The sequence below is a fragment of the Lagenorhynchus albirostris genome, chromosome X (genome assembly GCF_949774975.1).
Source record: "Lagenorhynchus albirostris chromosome X, mLagAlb1.1, whole genome shotgun sequence".
NCBI lineage: Eukaryota > Metazoa > Chordata > Mammalia > Artiodactyla > Delphinidae > Lagenorhynchus > Lagenorhynchus albirostris.
In genome coordinates, this window is record NC_083116.1 from 96,896,300 (window position 1) to 96,910,317 (window position 14,018).

The 14,018-nt window shown below is 54.2% G+C and overlaps 1 protein-coding gene across 6 annotated transcripts in view; it reads left to right on the plus strand.

Annotated features, from left to right (window-relative positions):
* Nucleotides 1-14,018, plus strand: part of BCOR (BCL6 corepressor) — a 45,824-nt gene that overhangs the window by 14,742 nt on the left and 17,064 nt on the right. For 4 of the 6 annotated variants that reach the window (XR_009538433.1, XM_060137494.1, XM_060137498.1 and 1 more), the window contains exons 2-6: nucleotides 4,453-4,578; nucleotides 5,903-5,981; nucleotides 6,932-9,772; nucleotides 10,439-10,492; nucleotides 10,964-11,150. Coding sequence is in view for 5 of the 6 variants with exons in the window: in XM_060137494.1 (XP_059993477.1) it covers nucleotides 4,493-4,578; nucleotides 5,903-5,981; nucleotides 6,932-9,772; nucleotides 10,439-10,492; nucleotides 10,964-11,150 (3,247 nt within the window). In the remaining variant the exon portion in view is untranslated. The remainder of the gene's footprint in view (nucleotides 1-4,452; nucleotides 4,579-5,902; nucleotides 5,982-6,931; nucleotides 9,773-10,438; nucleotides 10,493-10,963; nucleotides 11,151-14,018) is intronic. The other 2 variants (XM_060137496.1, XM_060137499.1) reach the window with 1 other exon arrangement.

Consider the following 14,018-nt stretch of genomic DNA (forward strand, 5'->3'; position numbering starts at 1 on the left):
GCGTGCGCGCGCGTCCTCCACAGAGAACCAGCCATGCCCATGCAGTGAGGGACACCCCTTCCCCGAGGAGGTCCCCAGCCTACGGAGGACCGTGGCACATGGCATGCTGGCTGGGAGCCCTGCCGTCTGCCCGGCCTTCTGAGCCGGAAGCTCCCCAAAACCTGTCCAGGTCTTCTTGGTCACTGACTGGAAAAGTGCCTGATGCGGCAAGGGGTGCCTAGAGAGCGAGGCCCTAGGAAGGGGCACCGTTAGTATTGGAGTGGAGTTGGGATGGTTTGGTGACGCTGCTTCCCATTCCGTCGCTGTCACTTGACAAGCGTGCTGTGCAGACTTGAACCAATCCATCAGCGCCTCAAGGGCGGAGGCAGTGGAAAGTGGCCCGATGCCAGGAGGAGCTGGGGTGGAGAGAAAGGAGAGGTGCCAGGAGTGGCCTGGTGCTGCCTCCCTGCACTCACGCCAGCCTCTCACGGCCACTGCTCCTTCCTTTGCAACCTGTTTGTTGCCTGCCAAGGGAAGTCGCCTTTAAAGAAAAAAACAAAACAAACGTTCTCTCCTTTTCCTCGTTCCATAATGGTGTCTTCATGGCAGGGATCGGCAGAACGGTGGTGGGTGCAGCTGGGGACCCGTGTGCCCCCCTCGTGTCTTTTCACAGAGGGCCAAGGTGCCCTCACTCAGGGATGCCGAGGTTGGGGTGACAGCTCCTAATCTTGGTCCCTCTGACCTCTTTCCGCCAATCAGGCTCTTCTCCCCAGTGTCCAGGCCAAGCTCTGATGCTAATCATAACTCTTGGCTCCTGGACCAGATGACTGCCCAGGTCTGTCGAGGGAGACTCGAGCTCTCCTGTGCTTGCCCTTAGGGCCAGACCGAAAGCCGGAGACCACGCTGCGAGTCTGCGTTTTGCAAGCCGGGTCTCTCCCAGAACCGGGTGTTCAGCGGGCAGCCACCACAATTCCTGGTCTGTTCTTCAGAAACCAGACGCTCCTCCGTCTCCCCGGCTGACCCCTTCTCTTGGCCACCTTCCCTCTTCATCCCTATCCCACATCCTTGCCCCCTTCTCTCCACTGCTGGGAAAAAGGGTTAAAACCCAGAGCCAAGGTGTAGCTTAGCAGCTCCCACTGGAAACAGGTTGGTGCTTGTAAAGTGCTTTTTCATGACTGACTTCACACATCTTGGCACTTCCAGAAGCATCACCCACCTGTGGAAGAAAAGGGGGGGGGTCGTTGAGAAATAAGGGCAGATGAGCCTCTTATATACAGCAGCAAAGCGCCCGCTCTGTCATCTGAATCACGTCATTTGCCCCCCTGCACCATGACCCACGGCCAAGGGTCAGGGAAGTCCCTTTTGAAGAACTTTTCCTTGGAGATTAAAAAAAAAGAAGAAAGTAAGAAAGACCCCCCAACTGTTTCAATAGCCGCTTCTAGAAGAGGAGTGGGGTGAGCATGGCTGTGTCTCTGACCCCGTCTCTGTGTCCCTTGTGCCCAAGATCCCCTTAGTTAGTTCTGCATCCCAGAGAGATGGGGGGTGGGCCCGTTCGTCAGTGATGGTGGGGTGTAAGCAGTATGGCCTTTGCCCAGGATGAGGGTGTTCCTGCCCAGGATTCGGGCCGTCACTCTGGAGAAGGGCCTCACGCCAGGCAGGGCCCCGGCTCCTTGGCCCTTTCCACCCAGGTCCATCTTTGGCCCGGAACCTGAAGAGTTAAAAGTCTTTAGCTCGTTGCAATGAAATTATGGCTGGCAGTGGCGCCGCTGTTTGTTCAACAGACCTCCACTTTTAAACAGTTCACAAAAAGTTCATGGGGCAGCTAAAGATTGTGTGTGTGTGTGTGTGTGTGTGTGTGTGTGTGTGTGTGTGTGTGTAGGTGTAGCCAGCAGGATCCAATACTGAGCCTTACCCCTCCTCCTCTTGTTTCTTCACGGCCAGCCCCCCGCCCCGCCCCCACTCCCATGACACCGGACCACGCTCGGGGCCTCAACCCTCCATCTGACCCTGTGCACGTAAGAACACTTCATCCTGACACTGGGTGTTATTTATCTGTGCGGCGTTAATATTGAAAACCCCACCAGACAAGACCTGGAAGGGCGGGGAGAGACTCTGAAAGCACCCCGTGGTCCCAGGTGTCTCTAAACTGCATTCCCCTCTCATGCTAAGTCCAGGCCGCCCTTTCTAAAGAAAAGCCCTTTCAAGGGAAGGGGGCTCCTGGCCCTTTTTGAGGGGAGGGGAGAGGACTCAAAAGGATGCTTGTGGCAGCGGCCTTTCTGTTTCCTCAGTCAGGTGCTCAGAGGTCCTCGTCCCAAGGTGACAACTAAAGGAGACATGTAAGAGGCAGCTTGTGTAAGTCTTGTGTAAGCACCAGAAGATTGGGGCTTCGAGGGCACACACGCTTCTTCCCTCATCCTTTTCTTAAGGGTTTGATGGAGTGACCCTTTGGCTTCTGGTATAATGTCCAAATTTCATCGTGACACCCAGCCAGGGGGTGGCACGGTGTGGTCCTCCCGCTGCAGCCATGGCCAGGACACTTGCACCGAGGAATGTTGCTCCTCCACCTTTTAGATGAGGCTTCCCTGGACATCTTCCTTTTGGTCTTCCTTTCGTTAGAAGGGGCGGCAGGGGTTAGCGAGGGGACACTTTGTTGAATGTGCCTTCTCGTCGGCCCTGCACTAGTGGTGGCCTGCCCCCAACTTGATGTGTATGTTCGAAACACGGAAGAACAGCCCGTGAGCCCCCCACAGAACCTTCCTTGATGCCCAAGTCCATCTGAGTCCACCTTTTCGGGGCACCGTGGCCAGCCACTGGAAGTGCCCCAGTCTGTCTAAAGTAAGGGATGCTTCCTAAAGAAACAGCTTCTCTAGAATCCCACCAGGCCGGACACAACTGGGAGATCTCTGCCTCTCCTCAAGCTTCATTGTTGAGTTCTAACTACGGGCCGTGTGACTCTTGAGACGGTGTTCTCTTCTGTATAGGGGCCGCCGACGGGGGGATGCTGGTGGACAAAAGCCTGTGTTAGGACAAAGAAATGCAGAGGGATAGCCTGGCTGGCTTTGGGATTCAGGTCTCCCAGGTGCTCCCTGACCCCCACCCCTAGTCACTCTCGGAAAAAGAGTCCCCAGTCCTCGGTGGCTCCCACCCAACAGACCTGGCAGTCAGCTCCGTGTGCTAAAGTGTAAAAGCAAGCATTTGCATATTTTTTCCTGCTAACAAAGGAAATGTGTCGACTTAGGGAACATTTGGGCTTTCGGAAACTGTGTGGGTGGGTGTGTGAGGGAGGAGAAAGAAAAGTTCCCCCCATGAGCTGCACACCAGTGATTTCACACTCAGGTTTGGGCCCTGTGTAAAGAGGCCGTGGCTGGGGGGGCCCTCCCCTCCCCCGCCACCCCGCCCCGGACAAGGGAGTCTGCGAGCAGGGGAATTGCCTAGGGCCATCGGTCCCAGGCATTAAAGGCTCCCCTACTTATTAACCCAGCATTTAACAGCAGGATATGGGGCTGAAGCGCAGTCAAAAGAAACGGCTCAACCTCCAAAGAGCAATTAAAATCCTGCACGAGGATAAATCACGCGCCGTGATAATCCTGTTAATAAAATGCAGCTTGTCCTGACCCTTCACTCATGCAGCAAACTAGAATGTGATGTGGGTGGGGCTGGTGGGCCGGGAAGTTAAGGAGGGGGCGGGGCTCTCCCCTCTGCCTCGGCAGCCTCCCCCCTCCTCCCGGTAGACGGTTAACGGGTGGCTTCTGCTTGCTCCCCGCGGGCCGGAAACTTGCAGCCCCAGCCCCAGCCCGGCAGCCTGGGCTGCTACGATTTCTGCACTCGCTACTGATTGCTGGTCCCCAGCGAGCAGGCGTCGTCGAATTACTCCGCTGCCTCCCTCTGCAGCTCCCAGGCCAAACCACCCAGGTTTGGGGCTTAATCTAATCTAGGTCCCGGGTGGGGTGGCTCGCCAGCCCACTGACTCTTTTTAACCCTCCATCTGTAAGTCACACTCACCGCAGCCGTAGAAGTGAGTCGTCGTTTGGGCCGCCACACCGGACCGTTGTGCCTTTTATCCCACACCCCACCCCCGTCCCCAATCCTTTCAGCCGCAAGAAGAATCAATGTGGGGCTCCCCGGAATCAGGCACCGTCTGCTTTCAATCCAAGTGTGTTCTCCGAAAGGCTGGGAAAGGGGAAGGGAGAAGGGCAGGTTAAGGGTGACATGTGCTGTACCTTGAATGGTGTGTGGCCTGTGGCTCTGGAACCCTCTCTGCATCCCCAGCGCCTCCTGCCAGGGAAGTTCCAGCTCCCTCCTTGAACCTCCGGCTCAGGCGTGTTCCTTTGCTCCTGGCCGTCTGTAGAACATGGAGCAGGGTCTGCCTTCCCAAGTGCGTTCTGTATGGAGTGCCTAGAAGGAGGGTTTCTCTTGTTCCCTCTTTGGCTCCTTTTTTATTCAACCTTCTGGGATTCTTTTTGTTTTAAACAGACTAGACGCTTGAAGAAAAGCTGCCATCCAAGAAGACGACATGCTTTCAGCAACCCCCCTGTATGGGAACGTTCACAGCTGGATGAACAGCGAGAGGGTCCGCATGTGTGGGATCAGCGACGACAGGTAAATGCGCGTGTCCGGCTGAGGCCCGGGGAGAGCGTGGGTCCTTCCCCAGGGCTCCTGAGCAGAGCCCCCCCTTCACGTCCTCACAGCCAGAGTGGGCCCAAAGGGGGTAGGGGGTAGGGGGTTGGGGGGAGATCTCCTGCCTAGCTGGCGGCCCTTGATTTACAGTTTTAACAGGCAACCTGGTTCAGCGAAGCATTGCCGCCCTTTAAGAGATTAGCCCCTAAAGCGGCCTTTCAGTGCACTTTCGTCCTTAATTTATTATTTCATATTTATGAAGGAGAATTAATCCCAGTCTATATGCTGCTTTAACTCTAAATGTCAGGAGTGTGGGCCCAGGTGGATCGGCATTCGATGTGCTTTTAAAACAAATAGTTTGCTCAGTAATAAATGGGGCGATAGCCACCCTTCACATCATTGAAGCCCAGGGTTTCTCTGCGTCCTCTGCCGCCTGTTCAGCGAGGCCATTGGCTCCTGGTTTCAGTCACCCGACAGCTCTGTTATGCTTCCTAATCAGTAATTTTGGAGTGCGGGGTAGAGGCAGCTAAGCAGTAGATAATTGAAGCTGCTCTTCCGGGTAATGATGAAACTTTTCTCTGCCGCTTGTCAGTGATTTTATCCTGGGGATTTGGAAGTCGGCACCAAGCACTTTCTTTACCGATGTTCTCTGATAACAAGTTCCAGGGCAGCCGCAGCAGCCTGGCACAGATGTGCGGCTTCCCCTGGAGCAGCTGACATTTGTAGAATATTAGTGTGTATCCCCCATCATTTTGATAGAGGCAGTCAAATATGGCTTCATTATCACCATGGAAACCAGTTTCGTAGGACATGGTACCTAACTTTGTTTGGGGAAAAGTTTTTGAAAGCCTGTCCTCACGGGTAACACAGAAGTTACCCGTGAGGGTAACTCCAGCCTTGAGGTCCCCACTTTGGCTTTGGACGTTGTATTACCTCATGCCTGTCCTCAGGTAGAGCTTACAAGGGTCTGCTAGGACAGCAGAGCCTGGACTGCCCTGCCCGGCCTCTCTAGAGAAAAAATTGTGAGGGTGACGTGGTTGTGCAGAATTTCTGCCTTACCCAACTCGAGGACGCATTTGTGATTTCACATCCCTGTTGCCCTGCCTTTCCGTTGTTTTTCCCAGTCCTGTTGGATCACCATTCGGGGACAACTTTCAATATGGGCCATTGGGGAGGTTTTTTTTTTTTTTTTTTAAGGGCAGTTGGAAAAACGGAGTTATTAGAAACTGGTCTATTCTGGGGCAATCTATGAAAGATGGATTAAGTGAGGAATGCTTTCATGAAGTTGGTGTGTCCTTCTAAATAGGAAAATTCCTGTAAACGATGGTGACGCTTCAAAGGCCAGACTGGAACTAAGGGAAGAAAATCCCTTGAATCACAACGTGGTAAGAGATTCATGGCTTCTGTTGATGTGCTGAGTATCGGTGATCTGTAAATCAATCGTGCATTCATTTGCATACCATTAAAGGGCCTTTTGGGGGCGGGGCGGGGTGTTTCAGGGCAGGGTTTGAGTAGAAAGCAAGCCTAGGCCGCAGGACGAAGCCTCACCTGATTTCTTCCTGGCTCCATTTCTTGGCTGTGCTCGCCATTTATGTCCTCGTCCCCTGGCGACTGGTGGGATACGTGCCGCCTTTTCTTCGATAAGCTACGTGCCACGTCAGTGCTCCCAGCTGGATAAATTTGTAGCCTCCAAGTAGACCCTTAGGGTTTACCTTCCCAGTAAAATATGAAACAGAGCTGTCTTCAGATCCCAGGGAGAGGAAGTCAAAAGACACAACTACAGTTTGACCCATGGCCTCTTTATTGATTTAGAAACGAGACAGCTCAAGTCTTTCATTCCTTACTGTCCCCCTGAAGATTGTTTTTTGTTATGTTAAATAATGCCTCACTACATCCGGGGGAAAAACACAGGGAACATCGCCCCGCCCCAACCTGACAGGGCCTGGGGAGGGTGAGTCCGAGTTCTGTACCCCACGAGGGTGGTTCTGAGAGCAGTGGAGTTGGTATCACCTCAGTTGCAGCAAAGAATTTCTGCTGAGAAGGTGGATCTTCCAGAGTGAATAGATGACTGAGTTAATGCAGGGGCCTCAAGTCTAAAGGGACCAACGTTTTACGTGCTTTCAGGATACTAGTTGGACAAAAGTGAGACGGCAGGCAGAGGAGGGTTCTGGATAAGCGGGGAGGGGGCCAGAGACCTTGTGAATCCTTTATTTTTAAACCCTTTCGGCTCAGATGTTGAGGCTGATGTCCTATTGAGCTAGTCCGCGGTTTCTCTTTGGGATGGGCTGCTTTGAAGGCGTGTCCTCGGTAATACCCATGTTCTTCTTCTGCGAAGGTGGACGCGACCACGGCCCATCGGATCGATGGCCTGGCAGCGCTGAGCATGGACCGCACCGGCCTGATCCGGGAAGGGCTGCGTGTCCCCGGAAACATCGTCTATTCTAGCTTGTGTGGACTGGGCTCAGAGAAAGGGCGGGAGGCTGCCACAACCATAGGTGGTCTGGGGTTTTCTTCCGAAAGAAACCCAGAGATGCAGTTCAAACCGAATACACCCGAGACGGTGGAGGCCTCCGCTGTCTCCGGAAAGCCCCCAAATGGCTTCAGTGCTATATACAAAACGCCACCCGGAATACAAAAAAGTGCTGTCCCCACGGCAGAAACACTGGGCTTGGACAGACCTGCTAGCGACAAACAGAGCCCGCTAAACATCAATGGTGCTAGTTACCTGCGGCTGCCCTGGGTCAATCCTTACATGGAGGGGGCCACGCCAGCCATCTACCCTTTCCTCGACTCGCCAAATAAGTATTCCCTGAACATGTACAAGGCCTTGCTACCTCAGCAGTCCTACAGCCTGGCCCAGCCGCTGTATTCTCCGGTCTGTACCAACGGGGAGCGATTTCTCTACCTGCCGCCACCTCACTACGTCAGTCCCCACATCCCGTCGTCCCTGGCCTCGCCCATGAGACTCTCGACGCCTTCGGCCTCACCAGCCATCCCGCCTCTGGTCCACTGCGCAGACAAAAGCCTGCCCTGGAAGATGGGCGTCAGTCCTGGGAACCCAGTCGATTCCCACTCGTATCCCCACATCCAGAACAGTAAGCAGCCTAGGGTGCCATCTGCCAAGGCGGTCACCAGCGGCCTGCCGGGGGACACGGCTCTCCTGTTGCCCCCCTCGCCTCGGCCTTCACCCCGCGTCCACCTCCCCTCCCAGCCCGCTGCGGACACCTACTCCGAGTTCCATAAGCACTATGCCAGGATCTCCACGTCGCCCTCGGTCACCCTGTCCAAGCCATACATGACGGTCAGCAGCGAGTTCCCCGCGGCCAGGCTCTGCAGCAGCAAGTATCCTAAGGCCCCAGAAGGAGCCGAAAGCACCCAGCCAGCTCCCGGGCACACCCGCAAAGCGGCAGGTCAGGACAGAAAAGATGGCAGCTCACCTCCTCTCTTGGAGAAGCAGACGGTTACCAAAGACGTCACCGATAAGCCACTAGACTTGTCCTCTAAAGTGGTGGATGTAGATGCTTCCAAAGCCGACCACATGAAGAAGATGGCTCCCACGGTCCTGGTTCACAGCAGAGCTGGGAGCGGCCTCGTGCTCTCCGGAAGTGAGATTCCGAAAGAAACTCTATCTCCTCCAGGAAACGGCTGTGCTATCTATAGATCTGAGATCATTAGCACGGCTCCCTCGTCCTGGGTGGTGCCCGGGCCAAGTCCTAACGAAGAGAACAATGGCAAAGGCCTGCCGCTGAAAAACAAGGCCTTGGACTGGGCCATCCCGCAGCAGCGCAGTTCTTCGTGTCCCCGCATGGGCGCCGCCGACGCCGTGGTCACTAACGTTTCGGGGTCGGTGTCGAGCGCCGGCCGCCCGGCCTCTGCGTCGCCGGCCCCGAATGCCACCGCCGAGGGCAGCAAGACCAGCAGGAGCTCCGTGGATACCACGCCATCCGTCATCCAGCACGTGGGCCAGCCCCCGACCACACCTGCCAAGCACAGCGGCGGCACCGGCAGCAAGGGCGCCAAAGTCAGCAACCCAGAGACGAGCTTCAAAGCGAACGAGAACGGCCTCCCGCCGAGCTCAATATTTCTCTCACCAAACGAGGCGTTCAGGTCCCCACCCATCCCCTACCCCAGGAGTTACCTGCCTTACCCAGCGCCCGAGGGCATTGCCATAAGCCCCCTCTCCTTACACGGCAAAGGCCCTGTCTACCCTCACCCGGTGTTGTTGCCCAACGGCAGTCTGTTTCCTGGGCACCTCGCCCCGAAGCCGGGACTGCCCTATGGGCTACCCACGGGCAGGCCAGAGTTCGTGACCTACCAGGACGCGCTGGGGTTGGGCATGGTGCATCCCATGTTGATACCTCACACGCCCATCGAGATCACTAAAGAGGAGAAACCGGAGAGGAGGTCCCGGTCCCACGAAAGGACCCGCTACGAGGACCCAAGCCTCCGGAACCGGTTTTCTGAGATGCTGGAGGCTGGCAACACCAAGTTACATCCAGAAGTCCCCGCGGACAAGAACCTAAAGCCCAGCCCCAGCTGGAATCAAGGGAAGACCGTAGTCAAGAGTGACAAGCTCGTCTATGTAGACCTCCTCCGGGAAGAGCCAGACGCGAAAACCGACGCTAACGCGTCCAAACCCGGCTTCACAGCTGAGAGTGTCGGCCAGAGTGCCGAGCCCACCAAACCCCCGCCTGACCCGGCCCTGCAGCCACACCGGGATTTCATTGCCCTGAGAGAGGAGTTGGGGCGCATCAGTGACTTCCACGAAGCCTATGCTTTCAAACAGGCTCCGGGCCAGCCAGTCTTCGGCTTAAGCAAGGAGAATGTTCCGGCGGGAACCAACAAGGAGAACCTGGCGATGCCGGTCTCGACTTCATTCCTGGAGCCGACCCTGGGGAGCGACGGCTCTGCGGTCACTTTCGGGAAAACCCAAGAGGATCCCAAACCGTTTTGCGTGGGCAGTGCCCCACCGAGTGTGGACGTCACCCCCACCTATACCAAAGACGGAGCTGACGAGGCAGAATCAACCGATGGCAAAGTTCTGAAACCGAAGCCATCGAAGCTGGCAAAGAGAATCGCAAACTCCGCTGGTTACGTGGGTGACCGGTTCAAGTGTGTCACTACCGAACTGTACGCAGACTCCAGTCAGCTCAGCCGGGAGCAGCGGGCATTGCAGGTGAGCCCCCCACCCGAATTTCAGGAGCCTGACCAGTTGTCAGGTTTTTTTTTTAATGTGTGAAGAGGAGGGGGCCGGGGGTATGATAGGGCAGGACACCGGGCTGATTTGGTTAATGAAGCTTATGATAATTTAAATGTTTGAAATGTGTCCAGTAAGGGGACGTAAGTGGATACTTTAAGTTATTCTGTAGATTTTAAGCGAACTCCACTCGAATGCTGATAACGGAAGTTTTAATTATTGCGAAGGATGTCTAAAAGACTGCATGACATTTACCTATCAATCGCCTTGATTTCTCTGCCGTTACTGTACGTTTTAACAGATATACCTAAAAGCGCTGCTTAGAATGCCTTACGTGATACTTGGTGGAGGTGTGTAGCGGCCGCATGTCTGTGAGATTCGTGCAACTTTTTTTTTTTTCACCAAAAAAACAAACAAACAAAAAAGAACAAAAAAACAAACCTTGCTTAAAGGGATAGAGTATGTATTTAATTTGCTAGTGAATGATAGATGTTGTATAGGAATTTCCTTAAGATATTTTACTTTTAATTAAAAGATAAATAAAGCCAAATTGTTTTGCAATGTTAAGAAAAAAATTGGTTTATGCTTATAAAAATGGATGAAGTTATCTAAATGATCCATTGAGTGCCCATTTTAATTACATAGATGGAAGGATTACAAGAGGACAGTATTTTATGTCTACCCGCTGCTTACTGTGAGGTCAGTTCTTCAAATTTTTATTACTAGAATCTTACATAAACCTTTTGAGTTAAATTTCATTTCCAAATATACAAAGGGAAGTTTGTGGGCCATGGTCGTCTTTATTCACTGTGCATTTGTTTTCTTTTCTGTTGTGTTTTTGTTTCGCTTTCTTTGCGTTGTGTTTTTGTTTTGTTTTATTTACCTTCGAAAGAGAATGTCTGTCTCTATGCCACAGTGTATGTATGGCTATACATACACACCACATATATCTCTACATACATATGGCTTTATGAATAAAGAGTGTGTGACTAGTTACATATAGACACTCTTACATTTTTATCGTTAAATTTTAAAATATCTCAGTTGTATCATAAATTGTGGTTGGTTTTGGGCAAACTTTTCTTTGAAGATACTTTCCTTTAAGGTAAGGGCAGTGAAGTAGCTTTGGTGGTAAGGTGTGTCTTTTTTCCATCTCCGTTCTCTTTCTAGCGTGCAATGATGCGCTTCTCAGAGTTGGAGATGAAAGAGCGAGAAGGTGGCCACCCCACGACCAAAGACTCCGAGGTGTGCAAATTCAGCCCCGCTGACTGGGAAAGGCTGAAAGGAAGTCAGGACAAAAAGCCAAAGTCGGTCGCCCTGGAGGAGGCCATTGCCGACCAGAACGACAGTGAGAGATGTAAGTGAACCCAGGCGGCTCGCGTGTGGTACCACGTCGGTGGGAACGGGGCGGTTCCGCTCCCAGTGCTGAGGGAGGTGAGAGGAAACAATACGCTTCCGATGGCCCAGCATCTGGGTGGTGGCTGTTCGGAGAACGGGCTGCTCTGGCCATCCTTCCCAGCTGTGGATTGCAAGGCTGGTCGCCCTTTGGAGCGCTGCGGCGTCCAGGAGTGGAGCGCCTATGAAATGTTGTTTCCTGGCACGCATCTCCTTTTTCCGGAGAAACGCTAGTCCTGTAGTTAGTAATAGCCTGATAGTAGAGCAGAGGAATGGCGGTGCAAGACCTCCAGCGTAGCAGGTATGTGTTCCGTTTTGTAGCAGGGACGGACGCGGGTTTTTGATAGCAGTGGCATGACACTTGCAGCCAGAGCCAGACCCTCCAGAGTGACAGTCTCCTATGGGAGGGAGTGGAGAGTACTCGGATTCTCCCTCCAAAGGCAGAGGTTTCGTTAAAATGAGATGAGGGCTGATAAAGGCACCAGCAAGATGAGCATAATTATTTTCTATGGCAGGCTTGTTTGCAGTCATTAGGAGTTGACAACACGCTCCAGGGGCGTGGGATAAACGAGGGCGTTCTTCCTACCAGACGGGGTGTATTATGTTTTGGAGGCAAAGTTGGAGAGAAAGCTAGCGTCTGCCTCGAGTCACACTCTGCGCTCCCAACAGCTGCTTCCGCACTGGGGACGACTTCGGGCTTTGCCCTCGAGACTTCCTGGGCTAACGAGATGTTGTTGGCAGCAAGTGGAGGTCTTCCTCCCGCTGTCTTCAGTGTGCGTGCTTGTGGCCTGCAGCCCGCTCCGGACCCCAGAAACCTCACCGGTGATGGTGAATGAGGGCATCTAGGTGAACGTCGAGGACAGGGTGGGCGTGAGATCCTCCTGAGACAGGACAGTCGGGGGTGGTGGGCACGTCTGGGAGGTCCAGGCCCTCGGACCCAGTCGTAGGGTCGGCGTTCCCGCACACGCTTAGGTCCTGGGTGCCTGATGCAGTTCGGGAAAATTGTGGTCAGCGACAGCGTGTGCCTCTCTCAGCTGCTTGGAGCACTGCCCTCCCTCAGCTCATCTTTGGGGTCAGACAAAGGCCTGTGGCCAGGGCTCTGGGGAAGCCGCACCGGGACCGGTTTGTCCTGCGTGGCTCCCGTGGAAGGGGATTTCTGTGACTAGTCAGTGGCGGCCTTACCCGAGAGATGGGGCTCTTGATGTGCCTGGGGTAGACGATTCCGAGCTCCTCCCCCTCGGGATTGGAATGAAAGACGGAGGGTCCAGGCCGCCCTGGAGTAAAGCAGCAAGAAAGCCTCCCTCCTTGCCTGTGCTCACAGCTGACACGCAGCCCTTACCCTCCTGAGCGGCCTCGTAGCTCAGCTCTCGGGGAAGTTTCTCAGAGAGATCTGATAAAAGTGGGCAAAGGCCAAGTTCACGGGGATGCACTTCTCTGAGGAGGGGCTCTGCCTGTTCTGGGTGGATGGTGAGGGAGGCTGGAGGAAGGGAGCGGGAAGTTGACCGGCCTCGAGTCTTCTTGCCCTTTTCTCCAGCAACATGGCCAAACCCCGGGTGGCCGCTGCCCCTCATGTCTCAATGGCCTCACCCCGCCCTTCTTCCCAGAGAAGTTTGTGTGTGTCCTTCCCAGTCTTTCCTGCCTGCTGAGCGTGGAGACAAGAACTCAGTGTGGCTGATGGGGAGCAGGGCCTGAGCCCCAGATGATTCCGAAAGCCCCCTCCCCCCACTGCCCGCCTCCAGTCTCAGACCGACTGACGGGTCTCTTCCTGCAGCAGCCGGGACGTGGCCCAGTGAGCCATGAATCTCCACCATGGGAGGGCGGGAGAAGGGTTGGGGAAGGTGAGGGGCTCCGTTTGAAAGATTGGGGCGACGGAGGTGGGTTCACCATCCACCCTCTGTCTTGTAGAGACTTGTGGTTTGTAAATAGTTGGTCAGGAAAGGTCACCTAAAGGAGCCATTGTTCTTCCTGCCGCCTCCGCATCCAAGGTGCACAGCAGGTGTTCATTCCATTCAGCTGGAAATAAATGGGCCTTGTTCTTGGGCCATCACGTCTTGAGCTGATGTGGACTCGGGTCCTTCTCATGGGCGCCGGTGTGGCCGAGAGCCGAGCTGTGAGCACATGGGAGCTGGGGCGGGGAGTTGGGGCGGGCAGGGGTCACAAAGAGGGTCCGGGATGCCTTCCCCCTTCTGAGGCAGCCCCTATCCGTGGAGGGACCAGGAGCTTCTACGATGGTGGGTGCTGTCTGCGCGGCCCTGGTTGTCCCGGTGTGGGTGCATCTTGTTGCTGGGGGCTTGTTTAAAAAATGAATTAACTTGAAAACACAGTGGCTGAGATATTCATTTATTCTTTATGATTGCATGGGTGGCTGAGTTAAATTTTTATTTTGGAAGTTCACCAAATGAGTTTGGAGGTTCCTCAGACTTGGAAGTTCATTACTAGGAACCCTCAGTGGCATTTGAAGATGGGGCGGGGCAAGGAGGCATTGGTCCCTTCCTTCTCAAACTTGGAGTAACCATCTCCCTTGCCAACCACTTGGCTGGGACAGGCCTAGGACCTGCTCGGTGGCAATGCCTGGCCAGGAGCCGGAGGAAGCCTTGGTCAAGGGGCTTCATGAAACTTCTTTGCTCGGGGAACTTCTCTTCCAGCTGAGCACCTGCACGTTTGTAAACTACTTTGGAACAGAGATCCCCTGCGCTCCTTCTGTAGAGGGTGTAAGTTTTAACAAGGTTAGCCCTTACTGGAGGTGCTATAGTTAAGCTACAGAGAAGGGGGTTTTAATCCTGGGGAGCCTTCCAACAACTCAGAACCCTCTCACCTTGTTTAGGCCTCA